The sequence below is a fragment of the Palaemon carinicauda genome, chromosome 13 (genome assembly GCF_036898095.1).
Source record: "Palaemon carinicauda isolate YSFRI2023 chromosome 13, ASM3689809v2, whole genome shotgun sequence".
Lineage (NCBI taxonomy): Eukaryota > Metazoa > Arthropoda > Malacostraca > Decapoda > Palaemonidae > Palaemon > Palaemon carinicauda.
Genome location: NC_090737.1, coordinates 31,491,415 through 31,515,910, shown reverse-complemented (window position 1 = coordinate 31,515,910; position 24,496 = coordinate 31,491,415). Strand labels below are relative to the sequence as shown.

At 37.5% G+C, this 24,496-nt stretch overlaps 1 protein-coding gene and 1 long non-coding RNA gene across 2 annotated transcripts in view; one reads left to right on the top strand and one right to left on the bottom strand.

Moving 5' to 3' along the window:
* Positions 1 to 16,884, top strand: part of LOC137651491 (serine-rich adhesin for platelets-like) — a gene marked incomplete at its 5' end in the record, with an annotated part of 396,053 nt that extends 379,169 nt beyond the window's left edge. Inside the window, one exon of the mRNA XM_068384716.1 lies at positions 15,574 to 16,884. Coding sequence (XP_068240817.1) covers positions 15,574 to 15,659 — 86 coding nt within the window. The remainder of the gene's footprint in view (positions 1 to 15,573) is intronic.
* On the bottom strand, positions 3,017 to 4,327 carry LOC137651924 (uncharacterized). The gene is made up of 2 exons (XR_011046134.1): positions 4,298 to 4,327; positions 3,017 to 3,624 (listed from the first exon to the last, which is right to left on the bottom strand). It is a non-coding gene; the product is annotated as an uncharacterized lncRNA (long non-coding RNA).
* Positions 16,885 to 24,496: the final 7,612 nt, after the last annotated feature.

Sequence of the window (24,496 nt, the reverse complement as noted above, 5' to 3'; positions counted from 1 at the left end):
ATAATTGCATCCAGTTATACACAACTGCATTTTTCTATTATGCGAACAAGTTACTTTGTTTTCGTCAACATTCGCACCCTATCCAATTTGAGGTGGAATTCCATCACGGAAGGCTGTCATTTTTTATCTTTCTCCTACTCGATTCCTCCCCCCCCCCCCCTTAAAAAAAATCTTGAAGTGGAAAGTCTAATCATGACTGCCAAATTACTGGACTATACAATACTTGATAGCACAAGAGACTGTTTAAATATTAGGTTTCGTTCGAAAGGCTTATAATGGGAATATCTCGTTTGATGTGCATGTTCTGTATTTAACTATAAGCATTAATAAAGGATCTTTAAAGCGCATGTGATGTTCCTAGTTATTTATTTTTTAGAAAATCTAGTTCAACCAGATTGTAATAATGCTCTTCTATGAATGAGCTTGATACAATTATGGAGCAAAGGCGGTTTTCACTCCAACTTGACCTGCGTTCCCGCTAATAAAGCTCTTCTTTGAATGGCTTAATACAATTAGGGAGAATAGAGGTGCTTTCACTCCAATTTGACCTGCGTTTCCGCTTGTTTCTTCCATCGCGCTGTCCAACCTGTGAAGTTTAAACCTTAAACTACAGTATGTAATACAACTGGGGCTCTTAACTAAGTTGTTCCTAGGCGGGCTAAACGGGCTCACTGGCTCCAAGCATAGAACTTTAATTTCTTCACATCAATCGTTTGTTGTACATCAACAAGAGACGACTATAGAACAAGAATAAGTGTGTGTAGGATAAGATTCGAATTATAGCATTTGGTCAGTATGTTCCACCGTAAGGTCTGCTAACTTATAGAAGTCTCTTTATGAAAATATGTATCTTTATTTCTATGGTTAAGTTGTTCTTTTGAATTAAAATCTTGTTAATATTGATAGGCGCATCCCGATTGATGGACAAATCATGGTTCAATGATGATTGTAGACGCACGTATTTGGAAAAACTAGGGATTAGCATTATCGTAAGAGTAACGATCAGATTTGACTTGGAATAACTATACTTACTGAAGAGATGTTGCCATTTCTGTTAAAACCCCGGAACTTCAATACCCTCAAAACTTAAATCTTTGTTATAGACCAAGTTCCTCCTCTGCTTAAAATCCGATGGTTCTGCCAATCGCTTGTCTAAGGAAAATGCAACCCTGTTGGCTGATGTGTTCTTAAGTAAGCTGAGTAATAAGAAACAAGGTTCTCGTCATTCATGTTTAACTGAAGCTGCTTTTCGGTCCCCTGAAATTAAAACTCCGTTTTGGCATGAATTATCTTTTTCATCGCCACTCTTACATGGTGTGTTAGTTCATTTCAGAAACTACATTGATTTCCTAACATTTTCAACTGCTTTTAAAAAAAATATACCCCACGTAGCTTAGTTTATCACATATCGACGTTGAGGAAAAAAGTTTGCAGTGTTCATTATTGATAGGAAATGTGCTTTTCGGAGGATTGCCGTTTCGTGCCTCCAAAGTGTTTTTGGTTATGGTAACAGATTGTAGACCGATAGCTCACATTTCTAATTATTTCCATAATAAACCAGTTTGCAATAGTTTTGGGTATAAATGCGTACTCTCTCCTAGTGGCCAGGGTTCAGGCAACAAAATTTTTATGAAATTTGGTTCAAATGGGACGGCCTTGGGATGGGGTCATTAAATTTTTAGTGATTCCATGAAGCACAAGTTACGAAATATTGGCAATTATTGGTAAACCATTAAAGTGGAACGCTGAAAAGTAGAAATACCGATATAGCACCACGAAAGATGAGCTGATAGTAATTTTCTAAGGGATAATGTTAATGTTATGCGAGTCTTGTTCGCTATACTTGGCCACACGTTTTGTTAACAAGTCTGATTTTGGCTTTAGAAAGGTGTGTCGAAGAGACCCTGTATCCTCTGTAGAATCATCGTGATCTACAGAAGGTAAAAAGGAAGTGAAAGATCCTATTTCTCACTAGTGAGATCACAAGAGGCTTAGCTGCTCTATAGATTTCGAGAGAGAGAGAGAGAGAGAGAGAGAGAGAGAGAGAGAGAGAGAGAGAGAGAGAGAGAGAGAGAGAGATTGGTGCACGTTCTAACGAATATCAGACTGTTCAAAAATTTGTCATGTATTCCCCCTTCAAAGTTTTAGGGAGACTCATCTGAAGGAATTTGTATGTCTAAATTCTGCTTTCAATATTAAATGTCACTCCAAATTAAGGTCACAAGTAAAACCCCAAAACCCATTTTTCTATCAGGGCTTTTGTGTGTTAACCTGTCGCTGGGACCTGCGAGACCAGTCAGCACCCAAGCGCAACGGGTGGGTGGTGTTGGAAATTTTGTAGTTACTCGAAGTAATTTTTATAGAAATGTTGTATAGCAAGATTGGAAATAAGAACGGGGGGGGGGGGAGAATGTAGATAAAGCAGAAGACGTAAAGCAAGGGTAGCTACGTGCCGAAGGAACACTGTAAAGACCCTTAAAGACTTGCTTACTGTGTACTCGGCATGAGGTGCACTGACTAAACTTTTCTCCTACACTACAGGAAGAACTGTGGGAGCGCTCTATACTAAGGTTGTTTACGGCATAATCATATCCTCTTTTTCCATTACCCCACCAGTTTTCGTTCGGCTGCTACTTATAATTTGTTAGGTTCCATCACCTTTAATTTTCGGCGCGTTTTCAAAATCCTATTAAGAACTGTAATGGAAATAACTACATAAAAAACTTCGTGATTGTTCGTACCCCCATCATTATATATTTTTTACTATTCACTGATGTTTTTTGACGGTCGTCAAATAATATTAACACCAATGTGTTATCTTCGTTAAATTTTATTATTTTTTTCAGTTTCTAGCACACGTAGGGTATATTGTCATTACGTAATATATTTACGAGTTTGTAAAATTGTAATGTTTAGAAATAACTTAAAATAGGCTCTTATTAAAGTTACACTTCAATCATGCAAGTAAAAAATCCGTATGTTACCAGGGTGGGGTAACTAATAAAAAACACAAAAGTCAATTTTAATTAGTATATTTACGGGACATTCAATGTTATATTGGAAACAATTCTTGTCAGGTGCCGATTGTAGTTCATGACATGCAGTAGACGGAACAATCACCTCTTGAGCCCCAAACTGGAAATTCTGATCAATTAGATTTGCACAGCCTCGCAGCCTTGACCAACGGTTATCTTAGTCAGATGGATATTAATTTCTTGTCTATAGGCCTACAGCGAATATGTAGGGCTACGATTGACACATGGGTCTGCCGCACTAATTTGTTCTCACCATACCAGGGGCTGGTTGGGCTGGGTTAGGCTCTGTTCTCACCATACCAGGGGCTGGTTGGGCTGGGTTAGGCTCTGTTCTCACCATACCAGGGGCTGGTTGGGCTGGGTTGGGCTCTGTTCTCACCATACCAGGGGCTGGTTGGGCTCTGTTCTCACCATACCAGGGGCTGGTTGGGCTGGGTTGGGCTCTGTTCTCACCATACCAGGGGCTGGTTGGGCTGGGTTGGGCTCCGTTCTCACCATACCAGGCCTGGTTGGGCTGGGTTGGGTTCTGTTCTCACCATACCAGGGGCTGGTTGTGCTGGGTTGGCGCCATACCAGGGGCTGGACTGGGCTGGGTTGGGTTATGCAGAATAAAATTTAACCTATTATAAAACACATAGAATATAGTCCACAAAATACCAACCAAACGGACTAAAACCTCATCGCTAAACTAAGTTCCAAACTGGTTTTTAAAAATTACCATCACTAAACTGAAAAAAGGTTTCAAACATCAAGTCACTAAACTAAAATTAGAGACATCGTTAAACTGACAAAGTTCAAAATATTAGAAATGTCCTTACCAAACGGACACAGTTCCGAACAGATTGAAAAGTCTCGCCCCTATACTGACAAGTTCCAAACTTATTAAAAAAGTCGCTTCACGAAACTGACAAATTTCCAAAGTGATCAAATAGTCAAGTTCCAAGCAGATTACAAAGTCGCTTCACGAAATTGACAAAGTTCCAAACTGATTAAATAGTCTTCACAAAACTGACAAAGTTCCAAATTGATTAACAAGTCACTTAACGAAACTGACAGTCAAAGTTCCAAACAGATTTTAAAGTCACTAAACAAAACTGACACAGTTCCAAACTGATTAAAAAGTCACTTCACGAAACTGGCAAAGTTCCAAACATTTTAAAAGTTACATCACTAAACTAAATATGTTCCGAATAGATTAACGATTCACATCGCCAAACTGACAAAGTTCCAAAAAGATTAAAAAGTCACATCACCAAACTTACTTTCTAAGTTTTTGCTACTAACACTGTCTTGTAAGTTGCCAACAACAATACTGTACATTAACAAAAACCTTGCAGTCTAACTAAAATACCAAGGAGAGTTGAAATAAATGCAAAAAAAAAAAAAAAAAAAAAAAAAAAAGCACGAAAAGCTTTGTGATCAGTAAATAGATGGCTCTACTGACACTCAAAACTAGTTTAACAAAATCAAAACAACGAGGACTTGCTCGTTAGGTTACCGAAGATATGTTTTTTTTCCATTCGTTGTTAATCATCTTCCCTTTCATATAATTAACGCAGACCCCAATTCAGTGGTTCATGTTTTATTTCCATATCTTTCATATTTTCGACAGCTTTCCCAATTTTTAAAGCAATATCACATTCAAATAAATGTATGTGTGACTGAAAGTGGGACACATTTCCCTTCATGGAGGCTGGGGAAGTGATTCAGTGCTGTCATCATTAATAAATTGACAAAACAATTATTATTAAAAAGTTACATTCGCGAGTATCTGATGTGATGCACGATAAAAACCTTCATTCTGAATAGCTTTACCCTTAGTTAACTCCGGAAACAAGAGTATATTTGAAGCCAATTTTTAGTTTATATAATCTACTACATTAGTTTTCGTATCATCGGCTACTTTTATGTTTTACCGCTGTAGATATCGAATGGCGATTTTTTCCTGATGTATAGTCCTTTATTTAATATCACTTTTGTTACTCTCATACAAAGTTGTAAAAAAGAATTGGGTTGGGGTGAATGACCTGGAGATAGGGAGTATGGTTGATCACTTGACATTCTTAAATCGGTTGAATTTGGTACTTGAAAGTATTAGACCTTTTATTAGTCTTCTATACTCTCAAATACAACCCAAATATCACAATGTTAACTATCCCCTTTGCCTGTAGTATTTGCGCTTGCTTCATCACCTTTCTAAGGGAACTTCGTGAAAAAATAGCAACCTTTCGCAAAATAGATTTCGCAAATTGGGAGATCCTCTGGCTTACAGACAAGGTGACTGGCGTGCCAGAGAGAGAGAGAGAGAGAGAGAGAGAGAGAGAGAGAGAGAGAGAGAGAGAGAGAGAGAGAGAGAGTCTGGCACCAGGGTGGCACGTTATGACTAAAACGAGTTCCGGCTGGCAGTGGTGTTAAATACGTCAGTAATACGATCATACAATAACAGTAAAGTTTTTAACAGTGCAAACAGGATTTCATTGTTGTAATGTTTCTGTTATATACTTGCAGAACAATATTTTTTCTCTCTCGTTATGTTGTTATTTATTTGTCTCTTGTTGAAGCGTCTAATTAGCTCGAATAACTACAAGCCAAGTCATATATTACACGCAAGTGTGACGAGACTTGAAATAGGACAGTTGGTAGGGCCAGCACTATTCCTTCGTAATCGTACAGACTCGAATCCTTAAGCTGCAAATGAGAGAGAGAGAGAGAGAGAGAGAGAGAGAGAGAGAGAGAGAGAGAGAGAGAGAGAGAGAGAGAGAGAGAGAGAGAAGGGGTGGGCAGGGGAAGCTGTGTGGCAGGCAGCAGACAAAGACCGGAGTTGTATTTTTATTTAATTTTTTTCCTCTAGAGTATGTTTGTATTTCGGAGCACGGAAGTGTCCATCGGACAAGACTGTTCTTGTTCAATTATTCTTCCTCCTGCTTATGGTTTTGTAATCTCGTAAAGGTCTGTTCTTGGTAACTGGGGATTTTGAAATCATGCATGAGGCGACCTAACATCATACAGTGGTGACTGATTAGGTTGTGCTAAGTTTAACAACGGATCAAATAACTTGTACAAGAGATCTATTGATGACTTCAAATTTCGTCATTGGTTTTCTTTTTTATATATATATATATAAAGCAAGGGACGTTGACTTGATGCTAAACCACCTCCCGTTTAACGTGTAATAGTGAATAAACTCGCTAACTACTGAATATAATTTTACTATCGGATCTATCTTCACTTAATGCTACTGCTAAAAGAGTGCAGACTTGGGGACAGTTTGAGAATAATAAAATTAATTACCGCTTATTATACAATACATTCATTTTTAATAGTTGGAAGACATTGCAAAATGAAAACTGTAATTAGTGCCAAATTTTACAGGTCTCTTTGGTACTTCTCCAACTTGAACCATTTCGCGTCTGCCAACAATAGCCACTCTTGGCTTTATCCTGAATTGAATATGATATGTCATTTATTAATCGGAAGCAGAGTTATTTCAAGAGCAACTGTCAACTAAAACATTTGCTCTAGTTTGGTTTTTAGTAATCGTAATATTTAGTGTAATTATGATACATCTTTCATTAACAGTAATTTTCTTTCAAGTAACTAAGGTTAGGAGGTTAAATTACGTAGAAACAATGCAAGGAAAATTTGTCATGCAAATATGAACTAACTTTTTTTTTACTGGCGAATGAATTTAATCAAGAACCAAATTTCCAATGATCTAGCGTTAGAGCCAGGGAGGACATTCAGTCCCTCAAGCTAGTAGTAATAAACTACTTGATTGAGTCTGTTATGATGTCAGAGGATATTGGACAGTTGTCAATCAGGGTGCCTGAAGATGAAGGGTAAAAGGATTTAGGAACAGTTGTTGCTTGCAAATTGTTAAGTTTTGTAGTATATATAGAAAATATTTATTTTAATGTTATTGTTCTTAAAATATTTTTTCCTTCGTTTCCTTTTCTCACTGGGCTATTTAGTGGCTATTTTCCATGGTGGGGCCCCTGGGCTTATAGCATCCTACTTTTCCAACTAGGGTTGTAGCTTAGCAAGTAATAATAATAATAATAATATTATTATTATTATTATTATTATTATTATTATTATTATTATTATTATTATTATTAATCGAGATAGGGATAACTACTCATGGCAAAGGGATATAGGAACAGACGCTACTTACGGGCAAATGGATTTAGGAACTGACGTTACTGAGAGAAAATAATTTTGGGATAGGTGCTACTGTACTTAGGAATAAGAAGATTTGAGGAGAAATTGCTAATACTCGGCGACATCTGAATAGACTAATTAAAGTGATTTGGAAATAGTGAGACTTCGTATCGTGGATGTGGGTGTTGGGGAGGGAGACGTTTAGTCGTAAAGGGGGGGGGGGGGATGAATCGGCATGGCAGTCAAATAGTTTACGCAGAAATGTCTAGCCACGTGTCTTAACTATTCGCGTCTGTGCATGCAAGGAAAAATAGACTGCAGAGAGGAATTGCAATGTTTAAACAATTGGACTGCAGAGAGGAATTGCAATGTTCAAACAATTGGACTGCAGTGAGGAATTGCAATGTTCAAACAATTGGACTGCAGTGAGGAATTGCCATGTTGCAACGATTGGAATGGAGTGAGAAAATAATGTAACAAATGGACCGCAGTGAGAATTTAAATGTTGCAACAATTGGACTGGAACGAGGAATTGCAATGTTGCAACAATTAGAATGTAGTGAGGAATTACAAAGCTGCAACAATAGAACTACAGTCAGGAATTGCAAGATTGCAACAATTAGACTACAGTGAGGAAGTGCAATGTTGCAACAATTACACTGCAAAGGAATTAATGTTGCAACAATTAGACTGCAGTGAGGAATTGCAATGTTGCAACAATTGGACTGGAGTGAGGAATTACAATGTTGCAATAATAGGACCAGTAAGGAATTAGTGTTGCAACAATTAGACCGCAGTGAGGAATTACAATGTTGCAACAATAGGAAAGCAGTGAGGAAATACCATATTGTGACAATTGGGCGTGAAGAATTATAATGTTGCAAAAATTTGACTGCAGCGAGAAATTGCAACGTTTCAACAATTGGACGGGAGTGAGGAATTGCAATGTTGCAGCAGTTGGAAAACTGAGGAATTGGAATGTTTCAACAATTGGACAGTAACAAAGGATTGCAATAATTGGACTGGAGTGAGGAATTCCAATGTTGAAGCAATTGGACTGTAGCCCATGAATTGCAATGTTGCAACAATTAGACTGGAACAATGAATTGCAATGTTGCAGCAATTAGACAGATGAATTAATATTGCAGCAATTATATATTTCAAATATTACAATAATTGGTCTGGAGCGAGGAATTGCAATATTGCAACTATTCAACTGTAGCAAGGAATTGCAATGTTGCAACAATTGGACTGGAGTGAGGAATGTAAATGTTGCAACAATTGGAATGGAGCAAGGAATTTCAATGTTGCAACAACTGGACTAGAGAGGAATTGCCATGTTGCAACAATTGGACTGGATTGAGTAATTGCAATATTGCAACAATTGGACTGGAGTGAGGAATTGCAATGTTGCCACAATTGGCCTGGTGTGATGTAATGCCTCACGCCAATTGGCCTGGAGCGAGGAATTGCAATGTTGCAAGAATTAGACTGGAGCAAGGAATTGCAATGTTGCAAGAATTGGACTGGAGTGAGGAATTGCAATGTTGCAAGAATCAGACTGGAGCGAGGCATTGCAATGTTGCAACAATGGGACTGGAGCGAGGCATTGCAATGTTGCCACAATTGGACTGGAGCGAGGCATTGCAATGTTGCAACAATCGGAATAGAGCGATGCATTGCAATGTTGCCACAATTGGACTGGAGTGAGGCATTGCAATGTTGCCACAATTGGCCTGGAGTGAGGAATTGCAATGTTGCCACAATTGGGCTGGAGCGAGGAATTGCAATGTTGCAACAACTGGACTGGAGCGGGGAATTGCAATGTTGCAACAACTGGACTGGAGCGGGGAATTGCAATGTTGCAACAACTGGACTGGAGCGAGGCATTGCAGTGTTGCCACAATTGGACTGGAGCAAGGTATTGCAATGTTGCCACAATTGGACTGGAGTGAGGTATTGCAATGTTGCCACAATTGGACTGGAGTGAGGAATTGCAATGTTGCAACAATTGGACTGGAGTGAGGTATTGCAATGTTGCCACAATTGGCCCGGAGTGATGCATTGCAATGTTGCCACAATTGGCCTGGAGCGAGGAATTGCAATGTTGCAACAATTAGACTGGAGCGAGGCATTGCAGTGTTGCCGCAATTGGACTGGAGCGAGGCATTGCAGTGTTGCCGCAATTGGACTGGAGCGAGGCATTGCAATGTTGCCGCAATTGGACGGGAGCGAGGCATTGCAATGTTGCCGCAATTGGACTGGAGCGAGGCATTGCAATGTTGCAACAACTGGACTGGAGTGAGGCATTGCAATGTTGCAACAACTGGACTGGAGTGCAGCATTGCAATGTTGCAGCAACTGGACTGGAGTGAGGCACTGCAATGTTGCAACAATTGGACTGGAGCAAGGAATTGCAATGTTGCCGCAATTGGTCTGGAGCAAGGAATTGCAATTTTGCAATAACTGGACTCTAGTGAGGAATTGCAATGTTGCAACAATTTGACTGGAGTGAGGTGTGAATTGCAATGTTGCAACAATTGGACTGGAGTGAGGAATTTCAATGTTGCAGCAATGGGACTAGAGCGAGGAATTGCAATGTTGCAACAATTGGACTGGAGTGAGGCATTGCAATGTTGCAATAATTGGACTGGAGCAAGGTATTGCAATGTTGCCACAATTGGACTGGAGTGAGGCATTGCAATGTTGCCACAATTGGACTGGAGCGAGGCATTGCAATGTCGCCACAATTTGCCTGGAGTAAGGAATTGCAATGTTGCAACAACTGGACTCGAGTGAGGAATTGCAATTGTGGCAACATTGCAATGCCTCGCTCCAGTCCAATTGTGGCAACATTGCAATGCCTCACTCCAGTCCAATTGTGGCAACATTGCAATGCTTCACTCCAGTCCAATTGTTGCAACATTGCAATGCAACTCCAGTCCAATTGTTGCAACATTGCAATTCCTCACTCCAGTCCAATGGTTGCAACATTGCAATTCCTCGCTCGTCCAGTTGTTGCAACATTGCATTTCATTGCTCTAGTCCAGTTGTTGCAACATTGCAATTCCTCACTCCAGGCCAATTGCGGCAACATTGCAATGCCTCGCTCCAGTCCAATTGTTGCAACATTGCATTTCATTGCTCTAGTCCAGTTGTTGCAACATTGCAATGCCTCACTCCAGTCCAATTGTGGCAACATTGCAATGCCTCGCTCCAGTCCAATTGTTGCAACATTGCATTTCATTGCTCTAGTCCAGTTGTTGCAACATTGCAATGCCTCACTCCAGTCCAATTGTTGCAACATTGCAATTCCTCACTCCAGTACAATTGTTGCAACATTGCAATTCCACGCTCCAGTCCAGTTGTTGCAACATTGCAATTCCTCGCTCCAGGCCAATTGTGGCAATATTGCAATGCCTCACTCGTCAGATTGTTGCAACTTTGCAAATTCCTCACTCCAGTCCAATTGTTGCAACATTGCAATTCCACACCTCACTCCAATCCAATTGTTGCAACATTGCAATTCCTCACTCGAGTCTAGTTGTTGCAACACTGCAATTCCTTGCTCCAGTCCAACTGTTGCAACGTTGCAATGCCTCGCTCCAGTCCAATTGTGGCAACATTGCAATTCATTGTTCCAGTCCAATTGTGGCAACATTGCAATTCATTGTTCCAGTCCAATTGTGGCAACATTGCAATGCCTCCCTCCAGTCCAATTGTGGTAACATTGCAATGCATCACTCCTGTCCAATTGTTGCAACATTGCAATTCCTCACTCCAGTCCAGTTGTTGCAACATTGCAATTCCTCACGCGAGTCTAGTTGTTGCAACACTGCAATTCCTTGCTCCAGTCCAACTGTTGCAACGTTGCAATGCCTCGCTCCAGTCCAATTGTGGCAACATTGCAATTCATTGTTCCAGTCCAATTGTGGCAACAGCAATGCCTCGCTCCAGTCCAATTGTGGCAACATTGCAATGCCTCCCTCCAGTCCAATTGTGGCAACATTGCAATGCATCACTCCTGTCCAATTGTTGCAACATTCCAATTCCTCACTCCAGTCCAATTGTTGCAACATTGCAATTCCTCACTCCAGTCCAGTTGTTGCAACATTACAATTCCTCGCTCCATGCCAATTGCAGCAACATTCCAATGCATCACTCCTGTCCAATTGTTGCAACATTGCAATTCCTCACTCCAGTCCAGTTGTTGCAACATTGCAATTCCTCGCTCCATGCCAATTGCGGCAACATTCCAATGCATCACTCCTGTCCAATTGTTGCAACATTGCAATGCATCACTCCTGTCCAATTGTTGCAACATTGCAATGCCGCACTCCAGTCCAATTATTATTATTATTATTATTATTATTATTTGCTAAGCTACAACCCTAGCTGGAAAAGCAAAATGCTATAAGCCCAGGGGCCCCAACAGGGAAAATAGCCCAGTAAGGAAAGGAAAGAAGGAAAAATAAAATATTTTAAGAAGAGTAACATTAAAATAAATATTTCCTATATAAACTATGAAAACTTAAACAAAACAAGAGGAAGAGAAATTAAATAGAATAGTGTGCCTGATTGTACCCTCAAGCAAGAGAACTCTAACCCAAGACAGTGGAAGACCATGGTACAGAGGCTATGGCACTACCCAAGACTAGAGAACAATGGTTTGATTTTGGAGTGTCCTTCTCCTAGAAGAGCTGCTTACCATAGCTAAAGAGTCTCTTCTACCCTTACTAAGAGGAAAGTAGCCACAGAACAAATACAGTGCAGTAGTTAACCCCTTGAGCGAAGAAGAATTGTTTAGTAACCTCAGTGTTGTCAGGTGTGTGAGGACAGAGGAGAATCTGTTAAGAATAGGCCAGACTATTCGGCGTATGTGTAGGCAAAGAGAAAGAACCGTAACCAAAGAGAAGGATCCAACGTAGTACTGTCTGGCCAGTCAAAGGACCCCATAACTCTCTGGCGGTAGTATTTCAACGGGCGGCTGGTGCCTTGGCCAACCTACTACTATTGCAATTCCTCACTCCAGTCCAATTGTTGCAACATTGCAATTCCACGATCCAGTCCAGTTGTTGCAACATTGCAATTCATTGCTCTAGTCCAGTTGTTGCAACATTGTAATGCCTCACTCCAGTCCAATTGTTGCAACATTGCAATGCCTCACTCCAGTCTGTTGCTACATTGCAATTCCTCACTCCAGTCCAATTGTTGCAAAATTGTAATTCCTCACTTCAGTCCAGTTGTTGCAACATTGCAATTACTCACTCAAGTCCAATTCTTGCAACATTGCAATTCCTTGCTCCAGGCCAATTGTGGTAATATTGCAATGCCTCCCTCCAGTCCAATTGTTGCAACATTGCAATTCCTCACTCCAGTCCAGTTGTTGCAACATAGCAATTCCTCGCTCCATGCCAATTGTGGCAACATAGCAATTCCTCGCTCCATGCCAATTGTGGCAACATTGCAATGCCTCACTAGTCCAATTGTGGCAACATTGCAATGCCTCACTCCAGTCCAATTGTGGCAACATTGCAATGCCTCACTCCAGTCCAATTGTTGCCATATTTCAATTTCTTTCTCCAGTCCAATCATTTTAACTTAACTCCAGTTCGATCATTGCAATATTGCATTTTTTCTCGTCATAGTTTTGCAAAATTGCAATTCCTTCTCCAATCCAAGCATTGCAACATTGCAATTCCTCGCTCCAATCATTGCAATTCCCTGCTCCGGTCCAATCATTGCAACTTTGCAATTATATGCTTGTCAAATTAATTCCTTGCTCCAATCTAATAATTGTAACATTGCAATTATTTGCTCATCTATAATCGTTGCAACATTGCAATTCCTTCTTCCAGTACAATTGTTGCAGCATTGCAATTCCTTCTAGTCCAATTGTTGCAGCATTGATATTTCTCGTTCAAATTCAATTGTTGCAACATTGCAATTTTCCAGTCAAATTTTTTCCACTAATTCCTCATTGGTGTCCAATTGTTGCAAAATATCGCAATTCGACATTGTAATTTATCACATCAATTGTTACAACTCACTTCGGTGCAATTACTGCAATATTGAAATTTCCTCACTGCAATGTCACAATCCCTCTCCATTTGATGCAACATTACAATTCTTTGCCATCTAATCATAGCAACATTACAATCGCTCGCTGCCGACCAGTTAATGGGATATTGCTAGTCTGTGCAGCAGTTCAATTGCTGCAAACTTGCAATCCCCTACTGCTGTCCAATTACTGCAGCATTTCAATCCATGTGTTGTCCAGTCGCTCCGACATTGCAATTACCTTACTTCCACGTGGCACAATCCAGTACCATTATCCATTCAATTGCTGCGACATTGCATTCCAACACTGCCATCCAATCAATCCAGTCACTGCAACATTCCTCAATAGCATCTCATTGCTGCAACATTGCAATCCCTCAATGCATTTCGATTGCTACAACTTCGCTATTTAACTGTCATCCAATCACTACAACGTTGCAATCCTTCACCTCTATTCAGTAGCGGCAAAATGTTATATTCAATCCCTCACCTCAGTCAGTAACGCAACATTGCAATCCCTCGCCACAGTCTGTTGCAACATTGCAATCCTCACCAGTCTCATTGTGCAACATTGCACTCCCTCGTCAGTCATTGTTGCAACATTAGTCCATTGCTGCAACATAGCCCTTACTGCCTTTCAATTCCTAGAACACTGCAATCTACCACATCCATCCAACTAGTGCACCTTTGGCACTCATCTAATTGCTGCGACATTGCAATACAGCAATTGGGATGTCAATGAATTCAGTGATCAATGGTACCAATGGATTCTAGGTCAGGTGATGTGTAGGTTCCGAAAAAGTAGATGTTTCCTTTAGGAATCAGGGTATTTAGGGACACGTGTCACTTAGAGACCAGTATTTATTTGATAGGGACTACGTAGGGCGACAGGGGATTGAAGGATAGGTACAACTATGCTACTTAGGATCCAGAGAACAAAATGAACAAGTCTATCGAGGTATCAGTAGACAGGTGTTAGGCAAGGTGCTGTAGTTCAGATAGATACCACCAGTTACAGTGCCAAAATATTATTTAACAAGGGTGAAATCATTTCACAGCTGCTGGGTTTTTCTGTAAATATAAGTTTAAATTTTGCATGTTATCTTTGTAAAATTAATTAAAATATCAGGAAACAGAATTTCTTTTTACACTTGTCACATGGCAAATCTTGTACCATGAGCAAGTCTCTCTCTCAGACGGGGTCGTTCAAATGCAAGAATTCCTTCACGAATGCTAAGGACAAGTACATTATGTAACATTCTCATATTCAAGGACACTTTGCATCATATGATGCTCTTCTCTATTTAAAATTATCCAAAGAACAAAACACACGAGAGAGAGAGAGAGAGAGAGAGAGAGAGAGAGAGAGAGAGAGAGAGAGAGAGAGAGTTGCTACGTTTTCAATTTTGTAGCTCTGTTGCAAACGGAAATGTTCCTTGCATGCACAGAAGCGCGCAGGAAAGACACGAGGCTGGATATTTCTGCTTAACCTACTTGACTGCCATACCGATGCACTTCTCCCTCTCTCCCCCCCGCCACAGTACATCTTCCCCAGCCAGCCCACACCATTTCTAAATCACTTACATCACTCTATTTAGATGTCACGGATATCAAATACTAGTTCCTCACATCATTCATTCATGTTGGATACCAACCAATATCTAAGCTACTGCATGAGAAATGATAGTTTGCCATTGTTATTGAAGAATTTAGAACTGCAGCTTCGCGTGGGTGTAAAATATATGAAAGTAAGTTTTAAATGCCAAACGACCAGTTGATTGGGATGTGATTTTGCCTGTACATTTAGTTTTTATTAGTGTAATAATGATTTTATGAGCCTCACGTAAGAAGATAGTCTTAAAGAAAATATTCGCTGTAAGAAGTATAACAACAGTATTCTTAAATTTTTAACTTTACTGTTTAAACTAAACATTAACTATTTCTTGGTTTGGAAAGACATATAGCTATTAAACCCCTAACTAATGACTTGTGCAGAATTAAATCTAAATCTTGGTTTAGAAAATATTTTTTCCCAAGTTGGTCACTTGTCTTTTTTCGATTAATTTTATGAAATTTGTGGCCTACTGCCCAGTTCTGGTGGCTTACTCCGTTAAAGGTTTAAATACCCTACATATGCATTATGAAGTTAAAAATTATCATTGTAACCCTTGTATCTATGCCATTAAAATTTTGTAACAAAGTTGCCTTACTTTAACTGATATTTCATAGACCTATGCCAGTAAGTTTAATATCTATACAACAACTACTAAATTTAACATAGAAATAACTTGTATTAATTCTAGTTTCTCTTTTTCAGAAAATGGCGAAGGATCCAAGTTCCGCTTCAACTTTTTCAGAGGATTCTGGCGCAGAAAACAATATTCGTTCGACAACAAAATATAAAGAAATCAAGTCATCCCAACAGGTAGATGGTGTCAACCCCAAAAACAAGAGAAGAATCGATTTCACATTGTATGGCATTACTAATTAAGATGTTAGAAATATTTCCTTCCAGGGGTTCTATACTTTTTTTAATCACTGCTTAGCAGATAGGTATTATTAAAAATGTCAAGGTATCCAGGGATGTTTTTTTTTAAACGTACTTAAGAGTATCTTATTATCAATAGTTAAAATTTATGCTGTTTTATTGATTTGCCAAATAAATGTTGCCTAGAACGAAATAATCAGAGGCAAAGCCATGGCTATCACTTGTCTACCAGCGTGCACAGCAGCTTCTGTGAAGTGTAGACTTAGTGAATAGAGCGGCGAGACAAGAGTAGCTTAAAATGCTGATTCTACTGCCAAGAATTATAGCAGGCTAAAAAGGATTCCGCATTGCTGCTATATTTCAGGGCCAATCGAAAACTTTACTTTGATAGCTTGTAACCATATTTTTATAGCTTTGTAAACTGTATGGTTGTTTTTTTCTATACAGTGGCAAGTTTTATTAATTTTCCTACATCCAGCTAGAGCATACAGTATAACTCGAAGCACATCACATACTATTTTTGTATAAGGGTAACTTCAAATGCAGGGTTTGGTTTTTTATCAAACTTTGAATAATAAAAGTAATTCGTTCAGTCTAAGAGTATTTACGCTAATAAGTTTTACTGCTAGGGAGTTTTTTTTAAATATATAATTGGTATAGCTATGTATATAATGGCACTAAGAATAAAAAAAAAATGGTATTAATGAATTATTAAGGTCAAAATAGTTCAAACGAACTTGCTTTAGATCAAAACAGTTTATAAAGACTACAGATAAGTTTGTAAATTTGTTCAGTTATGTATATAATGTCCGTTAGATAGTTGGAAATATAACTTTTAATTGTGCATTCCAGAAACATTAAATGTACATAATATTGGAATGTAAATGTTTAATTACGGTTGGTGCTTAGTTTGATCCCACATATGTACTTTGATCTACGTAGCCGCTGTACGATTATCCGTTTTCTAACGGTAATACTGTACTTAAATTTATAGTAGTCAATTCAAAAATATTCCGATGATCTTCCGCAAAAATCTTATTTGTCGGATCAAAGTATATCATGTTGGGCTTCCGTATTTTATTTATACCATTCATCAGTCATTTTTATTAATCTGTAAATCTCTTAACTAATAAAAATTAAATGTAATTTGATCTTTTCTTCTACCCTTAAAACTCTAAAATTAGTTTTTTTTATATATTTAATCTACAATCCACGACTCGAAGGAAATCACTATATAGGAAGTGACTTTTTAATAAAAATGCTAAACTCAAGTCTTGAAAAGTTATAATGTATATGAAATGTGACAATGAAAAAATCATTTGAAACTAGTGACTTTAGTTATACAGTACTAATTATAGAGACTATTTTACATAAAAGTCTCAAGTGAAATTTAGAAAATTCAGTATCAATGTAAGTATTCCCTTCGGTTCTTAAGAGCCTTCTATTTTACCACGAAGTTTATCATCCGTAAACTCTGATGTACTCACGGAAGGGAAGTTGAGTAACTATCGTGAATTCTCACACGCCAATTTCCAAAATAAAATAAAATTTTCCTTTCACCATCATCTTACGTAGACTAAATTTTCCCATAATTTTTTTCAACACGAATTTATACTGCATTACAAATCTTTAACTTTCGAGTATTCATTAAAACATTTATCGCCGTTGTTACACTAACGTTAATTTTTAAATAAATCACCCCAAGGCTTTTGGCCAGCAATCTAGCTTTTCAAAGAGGCACAATTTCCAAACTAATTCTCTTAACACTATTGTTTCATGTGCGTTCTGCAACCTTATAAAAAAAATAACATTCGTTGTACTTAATCAGACTTACTTCACTAATTTGTCAACTGTTTGCCAAGTAATTTCCACCACTAGTTCCGTTCTGTACTCTGAAGTGCACATATTCTGGAGAGAGAGAGAGAGAGAGAGAGAGAGAGAGAGAGAGAGAGAGAGAGAGAGAGAGAGAGAGAGAGAGAGAGAGAGAGACCACTCATACATTCATGACATTCTTTGACTGGCTTCACATCCACAACTAATTTATCAGTAATCTACCGACCCCAAAATTTTCCTTTATACCTACTTTCTAGCCGGCAAAGCAGATTTTCAAACCTTACTAAAAACCGAGCGTTAATTGTACGTTCTCTAAATTCTTAGACAGGCTTCACACTTGTACAATTAATTTGTCTACTAATCATTTACCAGCTTTCATATACTATTTGACCTTTACGAACTGGTCTCTAGCTGCCCTCCAGAGTGCACAATTTCCAAAATCACACTAAAACTAGCATTCAATGTACTTTCTCAGCATTCTTTGATAGGGTTTACATATATAGAATTAGTTTGGAGCTTTTGCTGTTTGTTGGGACAGAAAAGGTGTTAAATTTCAAAAGTTGACTGAATACTGCTTTAAAAAAGGAAGCAAACAAGAACACCAGCTAACCAAATGTCCCCTATTCCCCATACTGTACCCTAGGAGCCATATCATTACCTACTTACCGGAGGGGGGAGGGTTACGCAGCTTTATCAACCTCCTTTAGACTGCAATATCCTTAGCTTACCTTAAGACTGCATTCGCTTCCAAACTGGCTTCACTCCTGTCAAGGTTAACATTAAATCACTGATATTTAATATTAAAAATAGCTTTATACCCCTACTTCAGACCAAGATAAATAAAATTTATTTGACAAAGTTTATGACGGTCCCAACGAACATTCACCGCACTGACACGCCATTAACCGGTTATGTAATGGATTCAATAATCTTTTTTACCCGCTCTGTACACTTCCTATGAGCATAATTTCTAACCTTATTAAAAAAAAAAAAAACTAGCATTCATTGTCTTTAATCGGCATTATTTAACAGACTTCACACCTACATAATAAATTTGACTTTTCCACTTCTTTTACCTTCAATATTAAACTTTTTGACGTGCCTCTCCAAAGGGTGTAACTACCCAACTTTATTCTGAAATTGTCATTCATTGTATTTTCTCCACTTTTTTGACAGGCTTCACACTTAAACAACTAACATCACCTCTACATTTACCATCCACTATTTGACCTTCAACATCCTTTTAGACCTCTACAGCTCTTCAAAATGCATACTTGTTAATCTTACTCTCTATATATAGATTTCAGTGCATTTTCTATATTTTAGACAGGGTTCCCACCAATATAACTAATCTGACACTTGCAATTTACCAGTTACCTTCCACTGTTTAACCTAAGGCATGAATCCTTTGGACCTGTTCTCCAAAGCACATGCTTTCCTACCTTACTCTAAGAGTTCATTGAACTTTCCTTTAATTCTTTATGGGGTTCAACCTTTCCTAAAAAATTTGTCAATTCCAGTTACCTTTTACTTTTTGTCCTACAGCAAGAAACTTGCATGACAAACTTAGTGTCCAGGTTTACTTTTTTCTATGGACTATCTCCTACCATTACTACTAGATTAGTACAATATCTTCAAGTTGGTTTTAACAGCTTTTGACATTCAAGATTGAATATCCCATGTTTTTTCATGTGTATTGCTCTCAAGCTACAAGAAAAACTAAAACTAAGACCCTACATTTACACTAATAATTATTGAGTTAACTTCCAAAACAACACACTACGGAATCCTAAAATCCCTTTCGTATATTCAGGTCAATCAGTCACCATTAAAAACTTTCTAAACTTCAACTTACATGATTAATGACACTTGCTCACAGATCAGCTATATTTTGATGTAAAGATTTTCTTGCTGGTAAACAGTAACATCTTGGCAATCCAAAGTTTCTTTTCCACACTTAAAACCATCATATCGTATTTTACATACCATTGGCACTCATTCGACGAAGTTAACCTGAGAAAACGGACATTTTATGTAATTAAAAGTAAAATAAATTCGTCAAAATGTGTTTACCTTTAATATTTACCTTACATCTGTGAACACATCTAATATAAATAGGAAAGTAAAACATAGTAATTTTTTTTATTAAGTAGTGTTTATTGGGGGGCAATGGAAGCTGTACAATACTGAGCTGCAACGACAAGAACTTTGCCGATGCAGCAGCAGCAGAACACCAAGCTTGGGGCACAGATGGGCCAATTTTGTGCCTCTGAAAAATGCAGCATAGGTTGAGACAACCATCACTACACTGGATCCTAATGTTAAAAAATGTTAAAAGCAATTCTGAACCAAAGACCTCAAAATGACTATTTCATCATAAACAATATCTTAGGTTCAAAACCGCAGATCTCAGTGACCTGACAGGAATCCCTCCCCCCAAAACTTTTTTTTATCAATTTAAATTCAAAATCCTCCCAAAAATAATGAAATAGATTGGCATCAACAGAACTTAAAACTGAGCAATACTTGCACAGTAGAAGAAATTAGAAAATGCTCTAATGATTATTATTCCGTAGGCTCCAAGCAGGCTTTGACTGACCTACCAGGGTAGTTTGTTGGATAATACAATAGTTGATAGGAATGCATTTCCATTCTTATTTCCTTACAGCTGGTGGGTAATGGGAAACACAGAGGCTGAGGAACAAATTAGAAAAAAAAAAAATAAAAACACTGGGATCAGTGGCTAGCAGAGACTAGACACTCACACGGATGTTGGGAGTGCGGGAGGAACTGGCAAAGTTAAAAAAAAAAACAAGAAAGAAGGACTAAGGGTCTAAAAACATGTGGTTAAGGAGGTGGTAGTTTAGTGGTGTATGAAAATATGAGACTTGCCAAGAGTAAGTAAGTTCAAGACATAAAAAGAAGGATCACATATAAGTGATGAATGAATATATGACCAATACCCTCCCTACCACTAAATGCTCGCAGATATACACAGCTAGCCACTTTCACAAATACTGTAACTGCAACAAACCATCAGCTGTAATAAATCACTTACAAAGAGTGCAAGTTAATTCAACAAGCTACAATAATAAAATTATGGAAAAATTTATCATACAAAAGTTTAAACATTAAAGTATAGGTTATTCACTTGCTTTAAAAACCCTTGCCAAAAGTCTGAAATACGTCAACACCTGAGTGACAGGCAGAAGCCACGTCAAAACTGGTGTCTGTACAGTATTATCCAAACCAAGGGCTTATTCCACTTTTATTATAATATATTTTCCTTTCAATATTTCTCTCATCAGATTTGTTCATACTGTAGTTATATGTCACAGTCATAACTCCACTGGTCAACACTGGTTTTTTATCACAAGTCACCAACCCCACTGCGATGAAATTCCAATGAATGAAAAACGGTGATATTCAGGAGCTCCATCACTGAAAAAGTTAAAGAAGTAAATATTACTTTATGCAATTTGTAAGACAGATGCATATTTAACAAGTTGAGGAAAAAAAAAAGCTTACTTTTTCTTACAAAATGGTTGGAACTACTGTACACAAACAACAACTACATACAGTACTTGAAATTGTATTCAAGAACACATTACCAATTCATGTGATCTAATACTAATTCTATGGTGCATAGCTTATTCTACTCTAATTTCCATTTTTCAAATCTATCAGTGGCCAGGGATAAAGTAAAAAAGTCTACAATCTATTCTACAAATTTAAATTCTAATACCACATTATTATAGGGTTGGATGGCTAACCTATTGAAAAGACTAACCTACAAAAATTAATTAGGATGAGATTGTACCATTTACACATTAAGTACTAGAAAGCATTCAATACACAACCTAAATTTCTTTATTTCATCAGACAGAAAATTTAACTGGTCAGTAATTCCTCAAACCATAATAATAATGTAATTCAATCTGATATACATACTTCATGAAGTTCACACGTCTGTAGATTAAAGCGTAAAGTAATCCCGATGGAAAAAGTACACCATATATAGCCTTCCGTATTTGTTACTCTTGCATAACACTAAAATGACCTTCAATTAATAGTTAAAAGTTGAAACTATACAGCACTACATATATATCTTTTGTGGCATATTATCTATAAAATATCCTAATAATTACCACCTATTAATCAACCACAAAATCTACTCAAAAATATCTTTCCCCAATACTAAACTACTCAACTGAAACATGATATTCAGGGTTTGGACACAACCCCAATTGAACTCTGAACACCAATCAATAACTTACCTCAATAGGTCATGGAGATTAAATAATCCCCTAATGCTTCAACAACAGAAGCTACTTGGGGATGTTGAATGGGTTCTTCAAAGACCGCTATTAATATTGCTTGCAGGGTCTTCATACAGTGCATTCCAGATTTACCTTTCTTGCATCGGATAACCTAGAAAGATAGAAAGTTTGTATCAAGACAAGAAAACTGTAAACACAAGGAGGCTCATACAGGCAAGCCATGCTGCTCACCTAAACCATCTTTCAAACTTGTTAACAGTCCAATCTTAGTATTATTAGGCAATGTTCTAGCATATTAGAATGAAATAGAAAAAGTAAAACTTTATATACTTTTAGCTTTACAGTATTACAAAAATTACTTATAACATAGCCTAGAAGCCATTATTTTCACAAAATTTAAATGCCCTTCCCAAGGAAAGGGGCAAATATGTGTTGATCCCTTTACCCAAGAATACTTCCTTATAAATTTGTTTGATAAATGAAAATGTTCTTGAATTCAAGAGAAAGATGCAACTGTAAACAAGAAAATGAATGAAAGGTCAAAATAATGTAAACAAACAAACAAACAAGATGGTAAGCCAAACTATAGACAGCTACTCAGCACTAAACCACAACGGAACCTGATAAGAAAAATTAAGCCCAAGTTCACTACATAAGAAACTGAGCCAAAGAAATCATTACTTTAATAACCAACTTTGAATGGCTGGTTTTCCTAAATATATAAATCTCTTTTTTGACGAAACTAAGATTTGTATTATGTCCAGATTACAATTTTTTCATAAGCATTACAATGCAAAGGTGCATTAATGAAATTTATTTGCTAACCTCTAAAATAAGTGATTATTTTAGCAGTTACATGCTAAATCAAGCAATCAATTTCTAGTTACATAATTTATTCTAGAGATACTTTTAGTATAAAATGACTAGCACAGGACAATTCAAAGGAAGTAACGTAACAGATTTCGAACAATAACAAGCGAGTAAACCAACATTTACCTTTACATACAAGACAGTCAAAATTGGCCAGCCCATTGGAAAAACAAAAAAACAAAAATATCCCCTCCCCATTTTTTTTTTTTTTAAATGGGACTAGATCTCCAACAATCTTTAAATACTTTTGTACACAAAATTAAATGTTAGTAGCTAACCTCCCATTTTATCTAACTACAACAATATTGCCTTAAAAGGAGAAAATATTGAAGGCATTCCCAAACCAACAAACCCCTTCACACACCATTAGGGCCTAGATACTATTCAAAGCAAATAGTCTGGTCCCTTGCCATTTCAATGGCATAGAAATCGTTCGACAAACTTCTACAATTTATCTATAATTTTTCAGTAAAAATGCACACAATATCCCACCCCTTTCATTGTAACAATGCCTATTACAGCGATTCAAAGATCAAAATTACTAAAAAACAGATATTGTTCATGAATTTGAAGACATCAAAACTATTCCATCCAAGTGACATTCTCTTCAAGGTTAATTTCTAACCGGGAGAGGAGAAAGTGGTACTGTAAACAAAAGACTCATAAACCAGGATTGACAAGGTAACTTAATTCACCTGGCTTGACAAGGTAACTTTTTCCACCTGGCTTGCAGATGGTTAAACACCGAACTCTGTAGATTCCTTTTATTTTCCAAAAATCCTATCCATAATATTATTCTATTCAACAATTTAAAAGATTACTGACTTAACAGTGAAGATTTAACCCAAGTAATGGGACAAGGACCAAAATAGATTTTCTAAAATTTTCCTTTACCATCAATTTCCATTGGTACTGTACATTTAGAGCCTACTATTCAAATTCCTTCTGGCTACAGGAGACTTTCAATTTTCAAATTTATATTCTCATCAGAAGGTTCACATTAAAGTGAAATATGCTTCTACCTAAATTTTTATCATCCATGCGAAAAACTATCATCAGCCATCACACGATGAACCATATTACTGTAACATACAGTTCATCACTCCACCCAATTAATCTCCTCCCTTGCAGCACACGTTTTACTAAACATTTTGGTACTACAGTATTGTGACTTTGTGACTTTACGATGGACAGGCTCTTAAACTTCAAAAGAAAATTAACCTTAAACAGTACCATTTAGCTATACTAGCCCTCTCGGGGTTACTCAAAGTTATTTAATATCCAATAATACATACAAACACTAAGTAATGAAGGGGAAGTAATTGTTAAGTAAATAAAATTAAGGAAATTGTCAAAATCATACAATAGGAACATTGTCACTAATGTAGTAAGAGGAGCTATTTTAAGTTGGTCAAAAAGGGTCTACTCTAATAACCATAGTGTATAAGTCGCCTTGGTGGGAAAAATTGGAAAAATTAAGTTAACCCATTCCAATTATTTGACAGCTGCTGGGACAACAGAACTTCCGAGATTATTTACTGCCGGCAGCCTCAACATTATGAGCCTGGTTAATCTGAAGGTCAAATGGTGGCACCACTCAAAGTTGAAATTTCACTTTCATTCAAAGCTTAATAGGAGGTTTCAAGGTCCCCTAGAGAGAATCAAGAAAAATATTTTGAGCTAAAGAAAAGAGTAACAACTACACTAAAATAGTCAAAGTAAACCAGGACACATCAAGAACAATAACTGGGTTCTCGATATATATGAGA